The sequence below is a fragment of the Platalea leucorodia genome, assembly GCF_965183815.1.
Source record: "Platalea leucorodia genome assembly, chromosome: 19".
Classification (NCBI taxonomy): Eukaryota; Metazoa; Chordata; class Aves; order Pelecaniformes; family Threskiornithidae; genus Platalea; species Platalea leucorodia.
Window position 1 is genome coordinate 2,877,022 of NC_138841.1, and position 14,344 is coordinate 2,891,365.

The following is a 14,344-nucleotide window of genomic DNA, read 5'->3' on the forward strand; positions in this document are numbered from 1 at the left end:
TCTTCCCATGCTGTTGGAGAGTAGATGAGTTTGTGACAGGACCCTGCAGAGCTCAGAAAAGGGCTAGGACAAAATCTACTGCACAGTGTTAGAGAAGAGAAGAAACGTTGATGTTGGGTCAGCTGGTGAAATCCTTTCTCCTGAATAATCTGCCCTCGAACTTTAAAGCCTGCGGAAAACTGATGGTTGGACTTATACAGGGGACAAAGTGACAGCAGAACAGTTGTTTGACTTCCTAGAGGAGCAAGGCCTGTTCCTGTATAACCTGTAGCTTTGCGGGGTTCCCACCCTGCAGCGTGCAGTGCTCTGGGCTCTGTCCCCAGAGAGGGGGCAGGCAGGACCAACGCTGCCAGCACCTGCCTGCCCTCGCTGGGCAGCTGTTGCTGCTCCTTGAAAGCAAGAGCACTTGCTCAGCAGCCTCATGTGCAATCTCTGTCAGAGCCCTGCTTGCCACCCCCACCGATGCTGAGACCGAAAAGGCTCCTGGCAATGCCGGGAGCGGGGCAGGGCAGCCCCCGCTGCCCCACGTGTGCCAGACCCCACGCCGTGGGGGGAACCACGCACGTCCCTGCGTGCCTCTCGCTATGAGACAGCTGGAGCTGCCGCTCCTCCACCTTACGGGTAAAGCCAGAGCACAGATGAATAGGTGTCGAGCTTAGATTTCACTTGCTGAAATACTGAAAGTGGAGCCCTGCAGGGAGGGGCGGGATCGCTGCCTGCGAGCGGGATGCGCTGGGTCCCCGGGCTCGAAGGGATGCTCAGGCTGGTGTCCTGCCCTGCGGCCATGCCCTGCTGGGTCCACGGGATGGAGATGGAGATGAGCCCTTCCCAGAAACCAAGCCCCTCAGCACCAAAAGCGCGGCTGTGGTGAGCGTGAATGCTCCCGGCTTTACTAATCCTGCGCTCTCCCACACCTGGTCTTAGTCAAGCTCTCGCCACCCAGTTGCAGCTGAGATAAGAAAGTGGCAGCCTGCGAAGCCGTGGCCGTGGCCGCTTTCCCCGGCTCCCCTTGGGTAACGCGTGCGCCCAGCCGGGGCACGCCACCCTGTTGTCGCTGCTCTACCTGACCTGTTTCATGACAAAAGTCCCAATTTCAGTCACGTGCTGCTAAAATCTAGGACACAGAGAGGCACGAGCTGCGTGGGGCTGAGTGGTACAGCCGGTTAAATAACAAGCATTAACTATAACCACAACTGAAATCAGGAAAGTTCTGAAAGCGTTTGCAATTTAAAAATGGTTAAAACAGAGTTTACTTGTTTTGATTTTGCCCCGTTAGTGCTTGAGGTCCCTTGTACCACTAAAAGCTGGGTCCCTGGTGCTCATGGCACCCAGGGAGGCTGAAGGGTCCCAGAGAAGGTGCTCGTCTTCCTTGTGCCAAGAGATGGATTTTGGGTTTTTTTGTTACAAGAAAGAGGCCAGTGGGGGTTTGTTCCTTGTGCCCAGCCCACGAGAGGAGACGTCTGTGTCTGCCCTGCTGTGTTCAGACACTTCCACGAGTTCAGCTGGGATCAGCTCATCTGCCCTCCCCGTGTTGGCCAACAGGAGATGACTAAGAAGTTTAATTGCTTTCTTGACAACCAGTACATACTGTCCAGCACCAGGGTGCTTATGGCTTTCAGGAAAGTTTCTAAAGAGAAAAAAGAAAAAGCAGAAACAGCTCTTTCAGGCAGCAGAGGCTCTCATGTGCTGCTGCTCTTGGCATGTTCCTTATTTGAAGTGAAACTTGCTTATGTACCAGGGAGCAGCTGATGCTCGGGCTCTTCTGGAGTCCTCAGGAGTTTTGGCCATGTGCACGTGTGCTTGTGCACAAGTTGCAGCAATTAAACTAAAGCACTTGTGAAACCACTAACTTTTTTCCTGTGCAAACCCAGCATCCACACTCTCTTTTTGTCTGGCTGGGTGTTGCATCTTCCCATGAGCCAGGATTCTCTCCGATGGAGGGGGAAAAAAAAAGTGGAAGGAGTGACTGCCTGCACCGCAGCACCTTGCGAACGCCATGCCACTGGCAGCAGGGCTGATCGCCAATGCGCCTGCTCCGGCACTCGCTGGCAGTGATTCATCCTCTGTGGCTCAGCCGGTTTCACCATGAAAACCCCTGCCTGCGTGGCGGGGCAGTTAGGCAAGCCCGGACTTTGCTGGCCGCAGTGGGTTGTCCCCGTCGGCCGGTCCTGTGCCACAGAGCCCACTCGGGGCTCGCTGCCCCACACCGGGCTGTCAGAAACGTGCGGCTTCAACCACAGACAGAGCTTCTGCCGAGTGAGCACCGACTGGACTTTCTAAAAAGGAAAATGAAAATCAGGCGGTGGTTCTTGGTGTTACTGTCCGTAGGCAGCAGCAGGGGCACTGACTGAAGGGGCGTGCTGGGACGCAGAAATGGGATTTTTATGTAGTGTTGGCTGCATTGTAATGGGCTGGACTGGCCACGCCGTTCCCAGTGGGTTTGTTTCTGGTCTGACGGTGATGCTGTGCTCTTCAAGAGCAGCGCAACAGCCCCTCGCGAACTGAAGGGCTGATAAACCTCCTCTTCCTCTGTGTTTAGACCAAATCTCCAATTCTTTTCCTCTAGGGTTTAATATTTAAGGTTTTTTTTTGTTTTTGTTTTTTTAGCTTAAAAAGCGGCTTAACCACATGCAGCCCATGCCACATGGAAATCTTTGCGGCACTAGCACCACCCGGTTGAGATGCAGCGTTTGGCCTGGTGAGAAGCTCAGCCTTGCTTAGGCAGGCAGCAGTGGCCGAGGCCGGGTGAATGACTCAGGCTCCCAGGTACCGGGGCTGCTGATAAGGCAGCGGGCTGAGCTCTCAGGAAGAAGATACCCAGTAAGGAAACCATTTGCTTCTGTGGGATAAAAAAACAGAAAACCACCATCTCTGATCTATGTGACAGTCTTGTGCTGTTACTGTAACACTTAGACTGACACTGAGATTGGCAAGAACTGCATCAGCACTAAGCGACGGGGGATAATGCACCGCGCCGGTGCATGCAGCCTCCCTTTGCAGCAGTTTTTGGCGTTGCGTGAGAAGCAGAAGGTTGCACACGGAAGAGGGGTGCAGGGGAGCACTGTCCCATTTTGTTTTGCAGAGGGGACGCTGTGCCTGGGGTCTCCTGTGGCTCGCACGGCCCCGGGGGGATCCAGCAGAGCAGAGGCAGGGCCGAGCCCCAGCCCAGCGCTCCGGCTCTCGACTCGGCTCACCTTGCCCACCGCCGCTTCAATCGGCACAGAGCTCACGCTGCGGTGGCATCACGCTACTGTAGTAAAAGACCTTTTTTTATTGTTTCCCCCCCCCCCCGAACACTGATGTTTTTGGCACATGGTAGTTGATGTTGGGACCCAAGGGGGTCTGCAGAGCTGCTGCCTGCACCCGACACGTGCAGCGGGCGTCAGGGCGCAGCCTGGCGAGACGCAGGGAGCTGGGTGATGCTGGTGCTGTGATTCTGGTTTGAGGTAGGTGTCACGAGTCACATGGGTGACCTGTAACGGTGCCTTGGGTCTCTCAGCTCTGCAGGCTGCCCTTTGGGTTTGGGTTTTTTTTTCCTTTTTTTCCCTTTTTTTTTTTTTTTTTTTTTTAAGCAGTGTGTCCTGGCAAGGAGGGACTGTTGTGGCCGGGACTGCTGTGGCCAGGACTGGCCTGGTAATGGGAAAAAGGCTGCATGAGGACATGGCCAGAAATGAATCATGGAGATTGCTCCTCTGGTGGAAATGTCATTTCTCCATGGTAGATGCTGCCTTTGGTTGCCCAGACGGCTTCTGCTGGGATTTCCAGAGCACCCTTCCTAAAACTTCTTGGAGATGATACGTATGTTTAGTCAGAGGCATGTTTGCATGCTTTTGCCCACCAGAGCTGCATCATGATACAAATATCCCCGTGTTTTGGTGACAAATGGCACAGATTTCTTTGCAGGTGGCTCATGTGGTGATCTAGCACGACATGTCCCCTGGCTCTTGCTTGTCTCTTCCTCGAGTGAACCTGTGCCCCTGGCCGGGAGCCCTGCAGCACCTTTCCGCTGTCCTTCCACCTTCTCAACCCAGTTTTGGAGGAGCGGAGCTGCATCTCCCCTCCGTGCCAGCTCCTTTCCCACGCTGATGGCCCTGCGAGCAGGCAGCCGTCCCGTCCAGATTGCTGACTTGCTCTGTCTCCATTTTCTTATGAATCAAACGACTCCCATAGCATCAGGTAACTGGAAACCTTCATTCTCCGTACAGCAAGAGGCATCCCATCTGCTTCCTTCCTGTGGTTACTTTAACCAGAGTGACTGAGCTTTACTGAAAAACTCACCACAGCTGAGCTGACGCTGCCCTTTTCTCCACGCAGGGCAGAGCCCAGGCACCGGTTTTGCTCACGAGGGTCCTTGGGCTCCTACCTCGAGCTGGCGACGCAGGCTCTGAGAGCTGTTTCTTGCCTCCCTATGGAAGAAAAGTTATATAAAAGGGATGAAAATAGGTGCAGAGGGGTCAGGGGAGCATGCGGACCAGATCTGCCTGGGGCGAAGCTTCCAGCGGTGCTCATAAGTGCAGGTTTTACTGAGAACACAAATAATCTCTTGGGGCAAATTCAGCAATTCTACTGACCGACACCAGGCTGAAGTCTGGGCAGAAACAGACTTAGAAATTGTCGTATTAACTGAAAAAAATTTTGTTTGTAATGCAGCGAGGAAAGAAACCCCAGCTGCCAATAAACACCCGGAGTCTGCTGGACTGGCAAAGAAAGGGCTCAGAGCGGTGAACACCAAAGAGGCTGAAAAGTGAAACAGAAACTTGGCCAGGTGGGTACTCCCCAGCAGCGGCCCCGGGCTGTCGGTGCGAGCTGGAGTTTGGGAATGGTTACACTGGTTGAATTCGGGGTTTATCAGTAACAGAGCTGTAGATTCCCACACGCACGCCTGCTCGGTTTTGTTCAGGATTCAACTGCTGGGCATACGGATCCATGTGCATAGATACATAATCCCCAGCCAGAGGAAAAGCAAGCAGTTGTTAATTTATATTAGTCTAGTTTTTAGCTAGTATCTACTATCTGATCTAGGATCAAGACCTCATCCTGACTGAGAACAAATGTGAAAAAACAACTCAATCGATAAACAGAGGCAGCAGTGTTATCTCCTGTAAATCAGGGGAAGGGAGGCGTAGGGATGTTAAAGCCCTGGTGATTAGCGTAACCAGTTTAACTATAAACGCTGCTCTGAGAAGGACGATGGCTGAAACGCTTGCTAGAGTTAGAGGCTGAAGAGGCTGGAGTAACCCATGAAGGACCTTGGGGCCAGTGTTTCTCTACTGTAAGAAATCACTGGCAGGTACTTTGTTCCAGCAAATTTTGTCAGAAATTTGCATTTAAATGTAAGGACCTCGGGTCTTCTCACTTCCCTGGCCATTAATGCATGCAGCACACTTTCGGGGGTCCTCCTCACCTGGATCCGTGCCTGCTGGGCTCTTCCCCAGCACAGTGACACTGGGCACAGCATCTATGCACTGGTGCTGATTTACAGACCTATTAACAGCTTGGAAGAACAGAACAGAGGCTTTATTCGTTAGGAGGTCTTTATTAGCAAAAATAAAAGACTTCTTTTCATACAGATAAACATGCAAAAGTTCACGCAGTGACAGAAGCTGTGGCCAAGGCACGGTGCCCCCACCAGCGCAAGCCGCCGGGAGCGGAGCCGCTGATGCTCTTGGCTCTCGCTGCAGCGCCGGGGCCGTCCTTGCTTCTCCTACAACTTTGAAGTCAAGATGTTTGGTGGAAAAATGAGTACAGAGCTGGCTCAACAGGAGCTCAGTGTGTCCTGGTAAGAAGCTTAGATTAAGTTTTACAGTGTTTGGCTCCCACGCTGCCCTTGAGTCGATGCCACCCGATTGAGCTCAGCGGAAGGAGCGACCCAGCGAGCAGCATTCCTGGGATAACCCGTTCCCGTGCGGGCAGGCTGCCAGCAGGAATGCCCTTCTGTCACCATAAATGTACAAATAGAATAAACCAAGTATAAATAGCCCCTCTTCAGTGGTAACTTACAAAGCCAACAACGAACTGACTGTGTTTCATCATATCGGTGCCCTAATACTTCTAAATATTAGAAGCAAATGCCTCTGGGTTATGGCATTTTCCTCTGGCTCGGCGTCCCGTAGCACTCATGGGGGCACACGGGAGACCGGGGCAAGGAGGAAGGGGAGCCTGAACGCCAGCAGCTCTTGGGGGCACCGAAGCTGCTCTCGCTGCAGCCTCCCCCCCGCAGCGCTCGGCTGCTGCAGCTCCCTGTCTGCAGGATTAGAAATAACACAAACCCGAATATTGTCCGTGCTGTGTGCAGCTTTATGGATTTGAATGCAAATTACCCAAGCCACCTTAAAATGGTGGTTAATTAAATATCCTCTAACTTCTGAAAGATAGAAAACCCCAACAAAACAGTGAGTAAAACCCAATCAAAGACTGGAAAATAGCAAGATTAACTTTCAAAAGTGCAGAGTGGCCGACCCAGCAGCTCTGGAAGTCAGTCGTTAGCAACATTTAAGTCAAGTTCTATTAGAACCAAACATTTTTTTCCTACTACTATTTTTTTCTTTAACCTGAACTAATATATAGGCTGAAGTCTAAAGGTGGGGTCAGCTGGTCTGTGGCTGTGGCACGATCGCATGCGGTTCAGTGGAGTGCGGGTCCTCCTCCACTTTGCTTTCCATGCACAGGAGAAAAAAATGCCCTTGGTTACATTTATAGTTATTTTGCTCAGTGCAAGGCCATGGAATAATTTTGAATATTTCAGTGCTTAATTCCAAGTGCAGAACGGTGACATGGTTATGCATAAAAACATTTGATTGCATAAATAAATAGAGGGATAGAACAGGAGGAGAATGCTCAGTTGCTTAAAATTAAATTTTGCTGAACTCAGAGCTGGAATTGCTCCTGATCAGGCAATGATGCTCAGTGAAATTGCACTTAGGATAAGCTCTGCTCATTATCTGCTCCCCAGAAGAATGCTGCTTTGGGTGTTTTGAAGCTATGAATAAAATAGCACTACCATAGAAAATATTAAAATATTGAACAATAAATAGTATTTTACAAGCTTGTCCCACTTTTCTTCAGAACATACTGTAAACATAAACACTGAGGTATTAGAAGTAATAAATATTAAATTCAGTTCTTAAAAAACCCACTTTTAAATACAATACTAAACTATGGACCTGTAATTCTTGACTTGAACCCTAAGATAACTTATCTCTTGTGTGCCCTTGCAGCCTAAAGTGATTTCTGAAAAAATAGGATTTTGTGCGAAAGATGCAGACCCGTGGGCGTTTTCACTTCCTTTTCATCAGCAAGTACTCTTCGATGTAGTTGATGAAAATGTCAAACTCTCCCATGGCCTTGTAGATTCCATTCTCATTCATCTGCAGGTGAAAGCCAAGTCTGTTTAAGACTGAATGTGATCATACACATGATGTACGATCGCTAGATATATTCTCTTTCCACCGACATCTCCAGCTTCTCTGCCCCACCCCTCAGGGGAACCCGCTGGCTGCTCCTTTGAGCATCGCTCTCTAGATTTTTCTGCCTTAGGTATTTATATTATTATAAATAATAATATAGCAGCGGGTTCCTCCCAACCTCAGTGCAGCCACGCGAGCGGGGACCTTACCTTATCAAACGTCTCCCTAATGTGCTTTATGGTTTTGCTCCTCTTTTCGCACGTGAAGAATCTGTGCTGCAAAGGGACAAGAACAACGGCTTCAACCACACGGGTTTCCTTCCCGGGGCGTGCGGCAGCGGATCTCCCTTCGTCACTGCCGCCCCGCCGTCACCTTCCCCTTTCCCGTGTGCGGCCATGGGGCTCCCGGGCAGCGGCTGTGGCTGCTCTGCACCGTGCACTGACGAAACGAGCAACGGCACGACCCCGAGCACGGACCCCAAGCACTTTCCCAGCCCCGTGCCCATTGCCACCGGCCCCGTGGTGCTCTCGGTCCGGGGCAGGGCTGGCCCCGTCTGAGTTAGCCTGCGGCAGGTGATGGGGTCACGGCCACACCAGGCGCGGTTTCGGGAGGCATCGTCGCAGAGCCACGCTGCTCCGGTGCCCAGGTAAGGGACGGCCCCTCTGCCCTCCTTCCCCTTATCTCTTCAGCTTGGGTGAGACTGGCTGCAAATAAGTGGTGCTCCTGAACAGACCCTCTGAATCATCAGTATTTAACTGATGAAAGCCTGGAGAGCAGGGGCTAGGAGAAACCCCATCCTTACGGGGTCTGCCTGCCCGGAGCCCTGCTCCTCTGCACCATCCCGACACCCATGTTCCTGCCCCCTGCTCCTGGGGAGACCCAGCACCCGCTCCCCACCCTGCTGCGGGTCTGGGACTGGCCCTGCCTTGCCGGAGCACTGATTTCATCCCCTGCTGTGATGCTGAGCCCCACTCACACAGCGCCTCATCGTTGCCTTCAGGCTCATCAGCAGGTTGCCCAGGTCGCCCATGCTCTGCTGGTGGTTCGTGCTGGTCCTCATGGCGCTGGGCAGGACCTCCTCCATGTAGAACCGCATCATCTCCGACACCGACTGGCAGCCGAAGCTCCCCTGGGGCGAGAGGAGGTAACCGTGTTGGGGCTGACCACCAGCACCGACATGCGTGGGTGTTTTTAAAAATCAAAATCGTGGTGGTGGTCAGAGCGCTTGCAGCATGTTAGGAGCGCTCGCTGTGGCTGCCGTGTGGGGGGAACCATGCGTCAGCCCTCCCGCAGACACCTGTGTTACTGCTTGGCTGGAGAACTGTCCTTGTCTGACACTGAAAATGCCCCAAATTACAATCTGCTTCCTTTCTTACAAAACACTGGCTGAAGGATAAGGATATAAGAATCATAATTCTTTCTTACCTTAAATTCATCCAGCAGTTCGGAGCTGAGCAACTGGATGCTAAGTTCATCATCTTTTGATTGCTGTAGAAAGATGCAATGGAAGCGTGAGCTTTACTTAGACAGGCAGTCAACACTATTTTTCCCTTTGCGCTACCGAACGATCCTTTTCCTTGTTTGCATTTATGGTCTCAGCGAAGCGAAGGCAAAGAGCACCCAGCACATTTGTGTGCACAGCACAGTAACACCAGATTCAGGAGTCACCCATTCTTTGATCCATAATCTTGCAGTGCAACTACCGTTAGGTCAAGACAGCAAGATAATGAAATCACAAACTTCAGTACCATCGATTTCGTTCATGTGAAACTCCTCCCGCCGCTGCCAGCGCTGCACGCTTGCTTCAGCTGCAGAGGGTGTTTATGTAAGAGTGCTGATGCAAACTGCACCGCTCTTCGGATGGGTGTCAAGGTCATGGCAGCCCCTGGAAGCCAGGCATCCACCCCAGCCCGTCTGCCCACGGGCTCGCCAGGGCAGGAGGGTTTAATCCCCCCGTTTTTGTTATCTCTGCAAGTCTCCAGTCAACAGGGGAAAAGGGATCTGCAGAGGGTGTTTGCTCTTGCGGTGCCTCTTGCACCGTCAGCTCTGGAAGACCAGAGAGCTGCAGCAGGTGAGCTGGCGCCAGCCGAAGCATCACCCCATGGCACCAAGGTACCAAAGCTTTCCTGAGAGGTCAAAAATATTCCTTCCCAACATTAACTGGGAGATTTACAGCAAGCTTTAAATCTAAAGTCTTGACTGTGTTCATTTGATAATAAATACAAGCCATGACGTTAGCCTGAGATTTAACCTGGAGATTTATCTTGTTTTATTGCTAAAACACAAACATTAACTGAAACAGTAACACAGATGCGACCAACCATCTCTGTCAGTACCGATGCAATGACAAATGCTCTGAGGATACCTTGGGCTGCTTTCTCAGCGACCCCGAGGCTCCTGTTAGCTGCGCGGCAAAGCGGTGACCTTTTCCAGGCACCACAGCCAGTGCTAGTTACTGTACCTTTTCTCAAGTCATAAAGTACCATGTTCAGGCTTTTGTGGTTCTGTCAAAGAAAAAGTCTGTAGCAAAAGATTTCCCTTTTCATCTAGCGTTGGTTTCAGCAAGGCTGGACCTCATTGCCCTGGAGAAGGGACTATTTCCTTCCTATTAATTCAGTGAATAATTTGGTCTGCAACATTTAGGGTGAAGTCTGGCTAGTAAGGGTCACAAAGATTCATTATGAAATCTCTTGAGTTCATTGTAACTAAAACTAGGAAGAAAACCCTTACGTGTTGTCTCTCAGCGAGCAATGAAACTGAACTTCTCTTGCTCACCCCCGTCAGCCCATAGCACAATACTCAACCAAATCATTTCTGCCGGGAGGAAGCTGTCTTCCCCCTCATCCAAATCACCGAACTTTGCAAAAAAAAAAAAGCAGAACGAGAAGCAGGAGAGACTAGCAGAATTATACTTACAAAATAATCCTTAATTTCCTCAAACTTGATCCTCAGCTCTTTGAGCTTTGCAGGCAGGAGCTCGGAGAAGTGAAGGCAGCCGGGCTCGGCGGGCGAGCACCTGGCAGGCAGGGTGCTGGCAGCCAGGAGCAGCAAGACCAGGGCTGAGCAGGTTTGCATGCTGTGAAAATGAGCTGCTTGCCTCTTGGTCCAGCTCTCGGTTGAATTTCACAGGAGGGTAAAAAGCAGATCTGCAGCCTTCACCTTGATGGAGCCCCTCATTTATACTCTCAAAACATCGCTCAATTTCCTCTCCCCCGTTTCCTGGCGAGCAATATTGGGGTTTTAAGTCATTCATTAAAACCAAATGTCACTTGGGTTTCCCGTCAACTTGGGTTTCCTGTTCTCTTGACCCCCCTCCGCTCCTCACACCCCATCAAATCTTTTGTGCTTAGACTCTGCATTTTTTTTTTTCTCATTGCTTGCTTCTTGTAAATTTAAATGTGGCTGAAGAGGAAAGCTTCAGATATAATGCGAAGAAGAAAAGATGCTGTGTAAGGTTACTTCTGCATTCTCACAGTTACTTTTTATTTTTAGATGAATGAGCTATTGTTAGGGGAAAAAAAAATATTTCTATTTTTAACCTCCGTATCAAACCTGCACTTAGGATCCCCAGCACCATGCATAATTCAGCAGCATTGCTTATAATGAACCTGCACAAATACACTGTCACCTCCTTTGGCATTCTAATGCTATCCTGCAAATCCACATACTAATCTTAAATCTTAAGTTTTAATTTTTTTTCTCAGTTACACGTACGTCTGCTGAAGTCGATGTGAATTTTCAGTGCCTTCAGCAAGCTCAAAGACTATGCTCCCAGACTTCAGCTGGTGTGTCTGAATGCCGACGGGATTCGACGTGTGATGTGCCGGGATGCGGTGGAGGAGGCCCAGCCGACCGGGACGCGCTGCTGCTCAGGTCCCCCGGGGCCTGGGCACGGCTGCCTGGCTGCCTGCCCCCGGCAGCCGGGTGGGAGCCGGGCTTGTGCCGTGGGAGCCACTACTTATTTTAACATTGGTGTGTGGTGTTAAAGTGTATAAGCAGGTCCCGAATAGTCATGTTTCCAGCTTTTTAATCCTATTTCGTTTCCTAGAAATGGACTTTAGCCCCATCCAAGCAACCCAGTGCTGGCTCTGCGAACTGGGTGTACTGTGTTAACTGAGACTTATTGTCCCAGCTCTGATAAAATTACCATTTCAGAGCTGAAGATAATTCCTCTGACGTCTCTCTTGTTTTCCGCTTTCCTCTCTTTCATGTTCTCTTTCTATATATACATTTGTACACACACACCCCCCGCCGGCTTCCTTGTGATAAAGATTTCACTGATGAACTTAGGAATCTGTTATCCAAGAAAGAGAAAGTGAAGATGAATTTGGCCTTCCTGAAATCAGAAGGTTTTCTTTGAAAGCTCCCATCTTATTTTGAAATGGTGCATTCTTCCCAGCCTGCCTCCAATACATTGCCTTGGCTAAATCACTTCAATTCTCATTTCCTTCACTGCACTGAACCTCTTTTAAGTTGAATTTGCAAACCTCTGTGAAGGAACTTGTTGCAAAAAAAATGCTGGAAAAATGCAAAGTATTGTTTGTTACCGTACATTTAGATTTTCTTGTTTTTATTATTTTTAGGAGCAAAAGAGAGGAATGTTTGGTTACGTATGTATGCGTAAGAGTAAAGGGGATGAAGTAACTGAAGGTGTTGGGGCAGAGGCAATGGGATTTTGTGTTCTGATTTGTTTTCCTTTTGTTGTTGATGTTGCCTCTTCCAGAGGAGATGAGGCAGCCTGCTCCCAGTGAATCACTGCGGGCACACTAGTGTCTCTGAATCACAGCGTGTGTCATGTATTTGGTGACCCATTTTTCTTCCCCTGCTCTATCGCAGCCATGCGGTTTCTTCTCTTGACCTCCAGCAGAAGCTATCAGAAAAGAGAAGAGCGAGCAGCAGCAGATCGCTCAGCCAAAACCGAGTAGTTTTAAACTCAATGCATTTCCATGAGTAGGATCCCAGCTTTCTCTGCTTTCCCCCTTGGCTCCCACCCTGGGAGATTTTTGCTTCTTTTGGGTTAACTCGAATCTGCCATGGGTCGATAAAGCTTCACTGCCAAGACCTGGATGGCTGCTTAAGTTTCATCAGGGCATTGAAACTGATGTGGTGAGGGCAGCGGGTGCGATGCTGTCAGGAGGCAGTGCCCCGGAGCGGGTCCGCAGGCAGCCTGGCCCTGGACCAAAGCCCGGAGCGAAACCCGCTCCCTTTGGTGAAGGATGCACTCCAGGCACTTCTCTGCAAATCGGGTCCCCTGCAGCGGAGGGGTCACTCTCAGCCTCAGCTTTAGGTTTAGGTACCGGTATTTTTGTGGGATGAAAAGCAAAGGGTCTTTGGGCACACGGGAACCTCCTGCGCCATCAGCGGGAGCCGGTGCAGCAGCGGCACGGTGCCAGGAGCCCTCCCTCCTTCCTGCCCAGGAGCTGAGCGCTCGTTTCCAAACTTCTCTTATTTTGAACAATCTGTGGTCTCCATGAAGTCATTTCAGTTTGACACCCAAAGCATGCAGAGTGGTTCTCAGTCTTGTGCAATTCCCTCCTCCCTGTTTTGGAACCTGGTTTGTATTTTTTTTGGTACGAGCGTAAGCCAGATGCATCCATTCCACAAAGGAAACTCTGGCCTGCGCACGGATGCTACGCCGCTGTGTTTACCTGTATTTCCTTTGCCGTGTCAGAGATCTTGACGGTGCAGTTTCGCTCTGACTCACTTTTGCTTACTGCTGTGGAAACGCATTGACTCTGCAGTACTACGGAGTGGTTGCATGAATGAATAAAGCACCTTTTCCTAAAGAGTGTCCAGGGGACGTGGGTGTATTTCTAAACCTTTAGGAAACAGCTTTCGTGTTTGCCAAGAAGATCATTTCAGGAAGGAAAGTGTGTTACTCAAAAGCTAATCATACACTTTTACCCCACCTCCCACAAATTTCTAAGAGCTGCACGTTCACAAGAAATACTCAGCAGGACAGCAGAACTGCGTTTCTGCAGTAAAACAGAGGCATTTAGGCAAATGCTTTTCCCCCACAGCGTGGCATGCCGAAAGGTTTTTCCTAGACATGGTCCTGGGCAACCTGCGCTGGCTGACCCTGCACAGGCAGGGCTCGGGCTCGGTGGTCTTCAGAGGTCCCATCCTCTGGAGCAGGGTGGCATCTCATCATTAAAGGGGCTGTGTATGTGTGTAGCTTTTCTTATGTTGGTAAGCTTTTATGTGGGCAAGTTTTTACATTTTTGTGCCTTCTTGGTCTCTGTCATCGCTTTCGGACAAAGGAACATTGTGTATTTTATGCACTGCCTATTCTAGATATAGCTTGGAGGATCCCCTAGATTTCCAGGCTATCATAAAGGTGTGTTTCTTTCTTTCCTTTTCAAAAATTCCCCATTTCTCATCCCTTCAGATTAGGGAGGTCTGCTGTCAGTGGTGCTCTGGGGGAAGCAGAGACTTGGTGGTCTTTCGTTCACCTTGGGTGAAGAGCAGTTTTGAAGCAATGGCATTTGTGCTCTCAGCAGCCCCATCGCTGATGACTAACAGTTCCTGATGGGTAAAGCATGAAGTGGACTGCCCTTTTTTTTTTTTTTTTTTTTTTGTCTTTCAAGAATTTTTTTTGCTGGCAAAGCATGACGTTGGATTTTTTCACTTCTGGAAATCCGCTTTATAGAACCCTTGTCAGAATTTTCAAATGTGACTCATATCGACCTCAACAGGTAAATCCCAAATTACTCTTTGGAAATTTAACCAATGTCATTATTTTGTCTTGTAACATCTCAGTGATCATGAATAGGTTACTAATCATGAACAGAAGACGTTATTGTGACCTCTAATGTGACTTCTAATATGACATAAGAGAGCCTTACATAAGAAGTTCTTAGCAGGTCCAGAACTTCCATTTGCTCTGAATCAAGCTGGAATCATCACTTAAAAGCATCAAGTAATGGAGAGTTCCTTCC

At 49.9% G+C, this 14,344-nt stretch overlaps 1 protein-coding gene and 1 long non-coding RNA gene across 2 annotated transcripts; one reads left to right on the forward strand and one right to left on the reverse strand.

The window, feature by feature from the left end:
- Positions 1 to 7,277: 7,277 nt before the first annotated feature.
- On the reverse strand, positions 7,278 to 10,638 carry IL10 (interleukin 10; the record flags this gene model as incomplete). Its single annotated transcript, XM_082330187.1, has 5 exons — positions 10,323 to 10,638; positions 8,832 to 8,894; positions 8,383 to 8,535; positions 7,616 to 7,681; positions 7,278 to 7,367 (listed from the first exon to the last, which is right to left on the reverse strand). Exons 1-5 carry the CDS (start codon positions 10,479 to 10,481, stop codon positions 7,278 to 7,280), a joined length of 531 nt encoding a protein of 176 aa, XP_082186313.1. The 5' UTR covers positions 10,482 to 10,638.
- Positions 7,816 to 13,900, forward strand: LOC309599065. The gene is made up of 3 exons (XR_014230173.1): positions 7,816 to 8,052; positions 8,407 to 8,550; positions 11,111 to 13,900. It is a non-coding gene; the product is annotated as an uncharacterized lncRNA (long non-coding RNA).
- The last annotated feature ends 444 nt before the right edge of the window (positions 13,901 to 14,344 follow it).